The 11,500-nt window shown below is 35.7% G+C and overlaps 1 protein-coding gene across 1 annotated transcript in view; it reads right to left on the bottom strand.

The window, feature by feature from the left end:
- Positions 1–3,673: 3,673 nt before the first annotated feature.
- The window catches only part of LOC108772515 (uncharacterized), a 38,011-nt gene continuing 30,184 nt past the window's right edge, over positions 3,674–11,500 (bottom strand). Inside the window, exons 2-7 of the mRNA XM_018538050.1 lie at positions 9,664–10,341; positions 7,579–7,750; positions 5,354–5,415; positions 4,772–4,904; positions 4,525–4,636; positions 3,674–4,395 (exon numbers count right to left, since the gene is read on the bottom strand). Of these exons, the coding sequence (XP_018393552.1) occupies positions 4,297–4,395; positions 4,525–4,636; positions 4,772–4,904; positions 5,354–5,415; positions 7,579–7,750; positions 9,664–10,341 (1,256 nt within the window). The 3' untranslated portion in view covers positions 3,674–4,296. The remainder of the gene's footprint in view (positions 4,396–4,524; positions 4,637–4,771; positions 4,905–5,353; positions 5,416–7,578; positions 7,751–9,663; positions 10,342–11,500) is intronic.

The following is an 11,500-nucleotide window of genomic DNA, read 5'->3' as shown; positions in this document are numbered from 1 at the left end:
GCATCGATCAATATCATTGCCTTAATATTGACTAATCGTTATAACTAATTTATCAATGAGAGATATCACACAATACTATTGCAAGTTAAGAATGAGAGTTTTGTAAAATATTATTTATTCTTTATTTTGATTCTTAGCGATTTCACGTAATTGTGCGCCAAAATCTTAACTATGATATATGAAAATCGGCAAGAAATAAAATTTGAAATAATATGTTTTTTACGTATAAAGTTATTTTATATTAGAATCGAAAATAATGGTAAAAATTTTGAAACTAAAAATCCGCACTTACAGAAATCATGGAATTTTAATAATGAGTAATTTTGAGTAATAAACTAATTTTAATTGGTGTATGTATCTTGCGTTTGGCTACAAGAAACCGCATGATATCGTTTAATAGCGTTATTTCATACATCTAAAATTACAAGTAACTCAACATGATATAATTTAAATAATGCTATTTACTTGAACTATATAATAAGAGATAATTATCGATGGTGTGAAGGAAACCGCAATTGTATCATGTTTTTGGATGACATTTTGGTGTCGTTATTTTATATTTGCGTGTATTCGCACGGAATACAATATGCGACGTTATCTGATGTAATAAAATGTCATCTGATACATTAATTTTTTTGTACCATAAATTATTACCCTCTTAAAGTTGGTTATCGTAGTGCTTTGTTTGTCATCTTTGACAATTTACAAGATACAAATTATAATAAGGCTCTCGTTTGATTGGTTTGGATTCGGCCGAGTCGGGGAAAAGCATTAGATTAGAGGAAATACTAGTTAATCATCGAATGACATGAAAGAGAAAGGTCTTAAACTCAAGACCTCCACGTAAAGCTTCTTTTTACAATGTCATACTCTAATGTTCCAGCAATAATTTTGTTGTGTGTATAAACCTTTATATTTATAGAATTTGGAACAATTAACATTTTCGTTTGATTTGGAAACAAAAGAAAACATATGTTTAAAATATTAGGACAAGTGACAATTTTACTATTTAGCTATACATGTATGTATACATTCGAAATACTAGTTCCAAAGTATTACAGTGAGTAGTACAGTGAGAAATAGCATCTTAAAATTAGAAGAAAATTGCCGTTTTTTTTTTCTTTCATGCCATTCGATAGTTCTGCATTAAATACGCATTCTGGATTTGGATGTGACACAATGCACACAATCACACATTCTATTCTCAGCACTCATTTCGATACTGTGTATTTCATACATTCCTTTTCACAAACAAGTCCTTATTAAATACTTTTATTGAAATAATAAGAATAATTTCTAATAGTAAACAAATAGTCATAATTAATTACATTAGTTAATAATAATAATAATAATAATAATAATAATAATAATAATAATAATAATAATAACAACAACAACAGTATACGTATCATTATTATTATTATTATTATTATATATTATATAATATATATAGTAATAATAAATTAGGAACCACGTACAATATGAAATATGGGAAATTAAATTAGAATACATTTTCTGTTAATGAGGACTATTTATAAATAATAAAAATACCATTTGTATATTCGCTTTTATAAATGTTTAGGCCACGCTTTCGATTCTTACATTAAGCTTTTTTCTCTTTCTCTTTAGCTCTATCTTTTTGTTGTAAGCAGAAATTTTGAGTAATTTGAAAAGAGAAAGCTATTTGTTGTCATAATTATTAACGTGTCTCCAAGCGACGAGCGACGGGTGAGTGATTAATATGAAAAAGGTGAAATAAACGTTTGGAAGCTTTCCTTCTTTTATATACTCGCGCGCAAGAGTATCTACAAATATACAAATTACTATCGAATCGTCGTTCAATGTCTTCAGTATCTGTTCTGTCACCCCCTTAGGTATGTTCTTTTAACAAATTATATAATTATAAAAATATGCATTTCGGTTTTTTTTGAAGCATAGTGCATCATGGTACGATGAGGTATCAGGCTGATGGAACGTAGTAATACAATGTGGCGAAAACGTTGCTTTTTTTTATAATTAATATAGCTTACAACCCGGGATATGTTTAACGTAAAATAATTTACTATTTACAAGAAGCTGAGACAAAATGACAAGGAGGCCCAACTTTCTATACGCGATGAAATATCTCCAAATATACATATCAATTCCACTCTATTGCATTGTTAACATAACATTTTTAATACTACATGAACTACAATCTGAAAGTTGGAAAGGTTTTGAGTAGAGAAGCGAGATGCAAAAAAATTCTAAATCTGGTAGCAATTGTGCATATAATCGGAGACTGAGCCTTTTATCTAAATAAATAAATAACGAAACAAGAGAGAACAATGCATGATCAATATAATTTAATATTAAACATAGCAGTTTCTTTGATTTTATATTTAAACAATTTAACAATTCCGGTATGTTACTTTTTATTTTACGTATGAGACGATAATCATAATTAATATCTGAAATGATGTATGCGTACATCATTCAGTATTCATTCCATTGAAATCGAGATAAATAGGACAAAAAGTATTAGAAATTCTTTGAATTTCATTTAATATTCAACTTTTATCTGTACAAACAGATGAAGATATTTAGTCGCAATTTTTCGTTAAATTAGCAAATTATGATCTGCGCTTACAGAGTCATTGAATTTATTATTTTACCGTATTTGTTGCTTTATTTTGTAATAATAGTTAACGGCATTTTTAATTCCGTTTTTTTTTTATTTTTACCGCTTGTGATTACAGATATGGAAACGAAAATTAATTCACTATAAGTACGTCATTTTTCTGTTTCTGCTTAAGATTTGATAAACGATATTTCGCGTTACAGGAGCAAAACGTCTTGAAAAAATATTTGTCAATATATAACAGTACAACGCCGGATGGCGATCTGACGTCAATAGACTTTCTAACCGATTAGTAATAAATAGCATCTCTATTATTAGCGGCAAAATGTACTTCACATGTGCTTAGGGAACTATTGCTTTCTGGTAAGACATCGGATTTAATCTAAATTTAAATCTTAGATACTTCTACGTAAGACACATATGTTCATTAACCCTTTGATACTAATAATACGTTCCATCGCGTTCACGAACATTCTTTGGAAGAGCCTAGTGAAAGTATAATGCAAGTTACTAGATCTAGTCGCAATGTATTAGACCTCTGCGACGGGAATATGAGCTATTGTAGAACGTATTTGTTTATATATTATCATATATATCCGGAGATATATCAGATTAAAGTCTTTTACGGATAACAAAGTTAGGATTGAGTGTAAGTAGCATACGTATTAAGGATCAAAGGCTTTACCTTGTCTATTATCAGTGTTTTACAGCTATTAATTTCGTGTTTTACAAGATTTCGTCACTAGCGTGTATCAGCGTCCTGCGCTCGTAACACGGTTAGCAAATGGACGACGCTCATTGCTAATTTTAATGAGAAATACATAATTTCCTTTTTATCTTATTTGATCTTTCTTGATTAGGTGTACCACAACTATTTGCTTTCTTACAAACGAGAGTAGAAAGGCACTACTTTTGCAAATCTCTCTGTGTGTGTGTGTGTGTGTGTGTGTGTGTGTGTGTGTGTGTGTGTGTGTGTGTGTGTGTGTGCGCGCGCGTGCGTGCGTGCGTGTGTGTACGTGTATGTGATATAGTGAGCGAGTGATGCGTGTATTATTTTTCTTTCTTTTTTATTCGTTGATGAGTGATGACAATAAGACGCGATACTATACAAACGTTTCCATAAAAATTAACATTCAATGGTCGCGAATCCGTTACTTTCACAGAAGAATTTACAGAACTGTTTCATTTTCACATTACTCATGCAAAGTCCTATTCCATTTTTAGACCTTTGGACGAAAGATTCTTCGTGAATCAAGATGTTCGTTAGAAGGAATACACGATAATCGACAAGCATTAAACGTCCCTTCGATCAAGCGGAGGACATGAGTGCGACAATACGGGAATGTCTTGATTACGATATAATAATCGAAAAGAGTTGACATTGTTGTGTCATCAGCTTAGAAATGGTACGTACTGAATGGTTAACGTACTTGATTTGTGTTCGTTTTTTCAGCAACGCGTTAGGATAGTCAATCACTCGCTGAATGAAATAATGGAATTATTCCCAACAAGTTCACTAATAAAGGCTACTAAAGGCCGCTGCTGTCTCGAGATATCTCGAACTACCTTCAACTAATGGAGTAGTTTATTCGACGATTTTTCGTTCGTCTCGAGTATCGTCGATAACGAGTCCTCGCGGCAAAACGTTGTATATGGACGACGCGTCACGTAGTTCGCTATTGGCTCGAGGACTTGTTCTCGCTGATGGATGCCATCCTCATCGATTCCGTTTCCGGACAATTCCAATTGGGCATTCTCGTTTGTTCTATCGTCGCCTAAGAAGACATTTCAAATAAAGTATTATTATTATTGATTGTTGCGAATTATTAGAATTTGCATTTGCATCTAGCCGATATTAATATTTCGTAGATAGAGCCACGTGACACAAACAAGCTTTATCTTACCGAGCTATTAGAATTCTTGGCCATGAAGATCATAAGAGAGCGGCTGCGGTTGCTAAACGGCCTCAGCTCCGGATCTCGGCCAGGACCATCCACCGTATCGACGCAGTTATTGCTGCAATAAAAAGAAAAAAGCCGAATGTAATATTTACTGCAAATCTGAATCACAATAAGGGTTGTGAATTCCTTCGAAAAGTCAAAGTTCTGCTATAACTAAAATAATAATAATGAATAATAGACGATCAATTACCTCGACCGTAATTCCTTCTGTTTTCGCTTACAATGAATATAAGCCGTTATACAAATGATAACGACGAGGACTACTGCTATTGTGGCACCACTGGCGATGCTGGCTGTCTCCAACAGTACTCGTTGCCGTGAAGCTGTAAAAAAATAATTTTTATTTCCATCTTGTTAAATATATTCGGAAGAAAATTCCAATATCTTTGGTACGATTAACAATGTTATTTACTTCAACTATACTTTGGTAATAAAAAAGAAAATTTTAAAGTATAATAGATTTTAATTTTAAACGGTTTCAAATGTTGTTAAACATATGATGATGAAAAGGATATTTTTGTCTAGAATTTGGATCTATCCAATATCTATACAACATCTATATAGTAATGTACATAAATTGAATTAATAATATTAAATTAAGTTAATTTTGTTTTTTACATGGACATTATATGCATTATTCTATTTTTGATCAAAATCTCACAGAAAAATTACATTTCTATTATTATTTCTCTGTCAAAGTACTTTCAAAGACTGTTTCCGTATCACGTTGCAAAAATTATAAAAATTCTTCAAGAATGGCAAATTTACTTACGTAAATAGGAACCATCTAAATCTTTAAATTCGCATCTTTGTCCGATGTATCCATTGGCGCATCTGCGAAATAAAATATTAAAGATAACTATATTAATTGAAGTTATTGAAATACCACGAATAGACGATTCGTGTGCTTTTTTCTTTTGTAATTTGAATAACAAAAAGATAACATAGTATGCTTTTTAAACCTTAACTGTTTTTGCTACCGTTATTAATCAGATAAATGTACTCATATCGAAAATTCAATTAGTGACAATTTAATTAGGTTTAATTACAAGCCTAAATTAGACTTAATTGTAAGATGTTAAAAGAATCGTTAATTGAGATGATTTACTAAGCGTGTGATTATGTGGTAATTAAAAAAATTTCCATATTAATTTTGCTAAATGGTATTCATAACTTAACTCTCGCCAGATCATACAATTAATTGAATGAAATTAGAAGAAAATGACCAACATTTACATATTTAAAATTTTTTATAACAATCTAATAATTTTAATAATATAAAATAAAAGTAATTATTATATATAAGGCTCTAAATGTGTAAAACAGTATAAATAAAAAAAGGGCAATTAGTTAAACAAATTTAATTCAAAAAATCTTAATATACAAAATAACTAAAAACAAACGTTTCGACTCCGATCAGGTCATATTTTCAATGTACAAAAAATATATAAAGTATTTTGAAAGTTTCATATATAACAGTTAATCAAAAGAAACATTATTGCCAGACGCATTTTGGAGAAATCTTCTTAATACTATATAAATTTCTTCAATGATTAATCTTTTGTCAATTATAAAATAAAAAGATGTAACATGTCCAATAATAAAGTCACAAAGTTATAAAACATACATGTTATAATAAAAATTAATTAAGAAATTTTGCAGCAAAAAGAAGCAACCAATCTAGTTGATGATACAGATAAGGTAATTCTAATAATATCATTTCTCAGCTCACATTTACACCGATCAAATTTTTTTGTAATATTTCAAATATAATCCCTTCATGTGTGTATTTAGTTTCTCCAATTTCTCAAGTTATTTGATGTTATACATTATTTTCCATCATTATCTTATTTCTCTAACATATTGAAATATTAAAACTTTGTATATATAACAAAGTTCAAACGAAGCGTATTCATATAACGACACAATAATACAATTCTATTATAAATTTTCAAAGAAATAGAAACTAATAATTATGTCTCTTCTTCTTGTTCTCAATTTATCGATTTTGTCAAAATATTTCTTGCAATATAAATTTCTCTTCGCTTTTATCAAATTTTTATTTATTTGTAAGCACAGTCAATTATAATTACTTAGCATCGTGTAGAAATTCTTATTCAATTTTGCGAGTGTTATATATATGTATATAAACTATTATGTCACAATATCTTATTGATGTCATCATTCGTGGGTTGCGGGCTTCTTTTATTGTTAGATTGTATTTGACAAAATCTAGTACACAATATTTTAAAATTCACGAGAAAATGTGACTGTCAGATTAATTCAAATCGAATGCGACAAGTACAAGATGAGAAACGAACGATTCGATTCAAACGGCAGATCGCGGTCGACAAAGCAAACACCGTGGGAAATAGTAAGGTTGAGTGAGCACGATGTGCTCTGCACTCCTCGATGCTATTCCGATGTTAATCCGATTACTCGATAGATCTTTTTTCCGATATTTAAATTCAACTTCGCTCGATGCTTATGCTACCAGCATTAATCTTGCAAATGAATTGAATCGTTATTAAACGATAGTTATCGTATTCGTGGAAAAGAGGAAAAAATAAAGAGAAAATGTCGGTAGAACTAGTCAAAAAATGCTGGCAGTTTCGGAAAAATGTTGCACGAACCGACAGGAATTTCAATGTACGTGCCGAGGTCGCGTAGTCACAGATTAACGCAGCTATACAACGCGAATGGCACCGTGATGCCGTCTTTCCCTCTGGGTGGCTCTTTTGCCCGGAACCGCCACGATTGTTCATGGCTGTGTCGCACAGTAAGGCACCCGATGGAGAGTGGAGTTACAATACTCATGTATGCGTTCTCGCATAAATGTCAAGACATTTTCCAGAATTCCGACTGCCGTAGTCCGCGGAAATTTCAGTTCATGGAAAATCCTCGGATAGAATTTTCACTTGAGTTTATTGTCGCAGAGACGCGGTTACTGGTATTGGTACGCGCATAGTATCAAAAAGGATATAGACTCGTACTTACAGACAGTTGTATAGAAGAGAGTCGACAATTTTTACGGTGAAACACGTGGCGCCATTCAAGCAATACCACTCTGCATAATCCGGTGGACACGTGTACATGTGGAATGTGATATTCGGCCGATCCGTCGGCGTCGGCGGCCTTGGTTTTGGCGTTGAACGTGACGAGCAAGCGTCTGTCAATAAAATATACAACAATCATTAGACCCTTTTACATTTACATCACATGCGTACCGCCTTTTTTCCTTCGTGCATGCCAATAAATCAGTTTTAACAAAGAAGATTTCAAGTTTGACAATTTTACATATTCTAAAGTATTCTCATTTCTAAAGTATTATTTCATATACATTACAGTTATTTTCTTCCATTACTATTATTATTATGAACAAATTTACATTTTGCATCCCATGTATGGATAATCAGTTATATCGGAGATAACTTTAATGACTGATGATCCTATACGAGCGTTTCTGGTCTCATTATCGAGATGAGACAAAGATAGATAAAGAGAGAAAGAGCGGGAGTGAATAACCGGATAAGCTACTAAGGCGCTTCAGGAATTTTGTCGGTTTTTCCAGCTTCCTTGGACACAATGGATGGGGTCGTGCTTGTTCCTCGCTCTTCTACTCACACCCTCGCTTTTTTCCAAACATCTACCGCACGCGGCACCGACGGCGGTGGCCACCCTAGCGAAAAGGCGAGAAGAGCAGAGGAGAGGAGAGGTGAGATGAGAAGAGGCGAGAGGTGAGGTGAGACGAGTTGAGATGAAGTGAGGTGAGGTGAGGTGAAACGAGGCGGGGGAGGGCGGAGGGGGATGAGAGCGCGTGCATCTCGCAGGCGCGAGACTGTACACAAAGCTGCAAAGTACAGCCAAGGCGGCGATGGTTGCATCTGTCCCGCGCGTGGCTGCTGTCCGTCACCTGTTGTAATTTTACAATCTGCCGTTTCCATACCTCGACAACGCTTCACGCTCCGTACGCTCCAGTTTATCGAGCAGGCGCGGCGTTTTATCTTTTCCTCGCGAGAAACTCGCACGCGCTCTCTGTCTTTCTATCACTCTTATCATTTCGACTTTACCCGTAGTAAACATTCCACAGCTAAAGGTAATCTTTGAGTTTTACGATTGAAAATATCTCGTTACATCATTGTTATTCAGATTTGTCGATTGTCGCTTCATCTTTACAGCAACATTAAGAGATAGAGACTGAATGTAGATATGTACGTACGTATGTATGTGTGTGTGTGTGTATGTGTGTGTGTGTGTGTGTGTGTGTGTGTGTGTGTGTGTGTGTGTGTGTGTGTGTGTGTGTGTGTGTGTGTGTGTGTGTGTGTGTGTGTGTGTGTGTGTGTGTGTGTGTGTGTGTGTGTGTGTGTGTGTGTGTGTGTGTGTGTGTGTGTGTGTGTGTGTGTGTGTGTGTGTGTGTGTGTGTGTGTGTAGGGGGGCAGATAAGCGTGTTTGACAGGCATACGCCAAAAGTTAGCCTTTGTAATTGCAGCGCGACGCGAGAGAGGCGTGAGGAACAGGGAAACGGATAACGATACTCCACGTCGATTATCTCGACGGTTTTGCGTCGGGACCAGGTGCAACGTGACGCGCGAGTACTATTACATTACACACATTTGCTCGTATCGTCTGGCATAAGTCGCGCATAAAATGAACGCTTTGTCGCGAGGGCGAAGGCTCCGTTCGGCACGGAAATATTCTGTACGGCAGCACTTTTGTCTGCCTTGTCCGCAAATAACGAAGGAAAAAAAAAAAGAGAGAAAAAAGGAGAGGAAAAACGACAGATTGTAAGATTGTGGCGCAACGAGCGTAACAAGTGGCGAAGAACGTAACACGGGCGACTGATTCACCGTGTAATACGAAACGATAATTTATCCTCCTTAAGTACACGCTATTTCCATGGGCGTTTCTCTTTCTTCTCTTGTTCGTTGTTCCCAATAATATAGCGACCGCCAAATTGTAACGTAGCTTATAAATGCAAATAAGGAGTACAAACATAATTTAAGGATACTTTGTAAAATTTAATTCGTCCTATTAAGCTGCCAAACGATACAGTACGAGTATACAATGGGTACTGATACCAACCTGCTATACCGAAGAGAGTATAGAAAAGAAGTAGTATAGTCGTGAGGTAAGGCGGAATTTTGCATCCTCTCGCCATGGCAGTGACGACAGAGGGGTTAGCGACGGCGGTGGTCGCGATAGGCGAGGTTCGTGCGAGAGGATGGACGGTGGTCGTCTCGGTTCGATGGACCTCGACTTCGGTGTCAACGTCGCCGCTTCCGCGAGACCGCCGATCGTAGAACCGATGAAGCCGAGGATGGAGACGGTCGAGGCACATCTTATCGTCCTCCTCCTCTTCGTCGTTGTCGTCATCGTCATCGGTATCGTTCTCGTTGTTCTCGACAGCCTTGTTTCTGTCGTCGTCGCCACCACCGTCTTCGTCGCCGCTATCGTTGCCTTCGCCGTCGCTACCCACGTCATCGATGTCCCTTCGATGGTGGTATCGTTGACGCGACGATGAATGACGATGACTACGATAATGGAGATGACAGTGATAAGGCGGCGAATGATAGTGGCGACCGGCGACTCCGCTGTCGTCGCAGGGAACTTCGTTCCTCACTACCGACGAGCTAATCTCCTCCACTGATATCTCGCTCGCCTCGCGGCATCCCCTATCGTTGACCTCTCCTTCTTGCGTTTCCTCGGCAGCGCGGGCGACACCACCTGGGACCAAACTCCGGCGCACGTGCCGCCGCTTCCCTGAAACCAGATACCCGTCCGGGCGGCCGTTTATAATGTGTTTTATCGCGGGTGAAGACTTCGGGATCTAGCGAACCCCACCAGGCCCCACCGGGCCCACCAGGCCTGATGACAGGCAGGATGGGACGGCTGTTGGGCCGCGGCTGAATTCGCTTTCATGCGTAAAGTGCGCTCTTTTCGATTCGATCGCTTGCTGTCGCTTTCATATCATCGTATTATACAATAGTTTTGCTTGGGTTCATTTTTTTTTTTTTTTTTTGAGAAAGAAAGTAATGAGCAAGCGAGATCGAGATAGAGAGAAAGAGAGAGAGGAAAAACAGAAGCAAAGGAAAATAATAAAAATGCATTAATAAAAACCATGTAAGTCTTCCCATATTAAATTCAACAACTTCAATACGATATATAGCCGAATATCATAGAAATCAATGAAATGTGTTGTTAAATTCCCGAAGATGCGTAAAGTAATGACCCTTACATTTAGAATTAATTATTTGTCGATTTTTTATTGGTCCTGCTGCCATATCATAGCACAACACAATATCTTATTTAATTCCATCATATCGCATACGCAACATCAATGTGATTCGCAAGATACACTTAAAAAACGAGTAACACACGTGTTAATTTAAAAGTTTTGATCCGAAGATATGAGCTTTGAAAATGAATCGGTCCCAAGAAGTCATTGACAGCGATGAGTCGTGTCAATTACTGGAATCCGATACACACCAAACTGTACGAGATATTGCAGAAAAACTAAGTGTACATTACTCAATTTTGAGAAAATGGAAAAATTAAACAAATAGGATCCCCATAAATTAAAAAAAAATATAACAAAGAAATATAGCATGTAAATTCATAATTCTTTTCTCACTCACAAGATGAAAGAAATCCATTTTTTGTCACACATTACAAAGGCTCGATACCAAAGCAAATTTTTTACCTAAGAAAGAATAGGATGACTGTTGATAGTCTATGTTGACGGTTATTATCAAGTTTTCTCAGAGAGTGAAATGAATAAGACAGAAATATAGTGAAGAATGTCAAAAAATGCAGTGAAAACTTGTATACGATTAGCTTCAGTCAATACATATACAATACAAATATATATATGTATACAATTTTTCACTGCATTTTTTGACATTCTTCACTATATTTCTGT

This window comes from Cyphomyrmex costatus, unplaced genomic scaffold (genome assembly GCF_001594065.2).
Source record: "Cyphomyrmex costatus isolate MS0001 unplaced genomic scaffold, Ccosl1.0 scaffold192, whole genome shotgun sequence".
In the NCBI taxonomy this organism is placed as follows: domain Eukaryota; kingdom Metazoa; phylum Arthropoda; class Insecta; order Hymenoptera; family Formicidae; genus Cyphomyrmex; species Cyphomyrmex costatus.
Note: the sequence above shows the minus strand (reverse complement) of the source record. Positions and strands in the feature narration are given on the sequence as shown.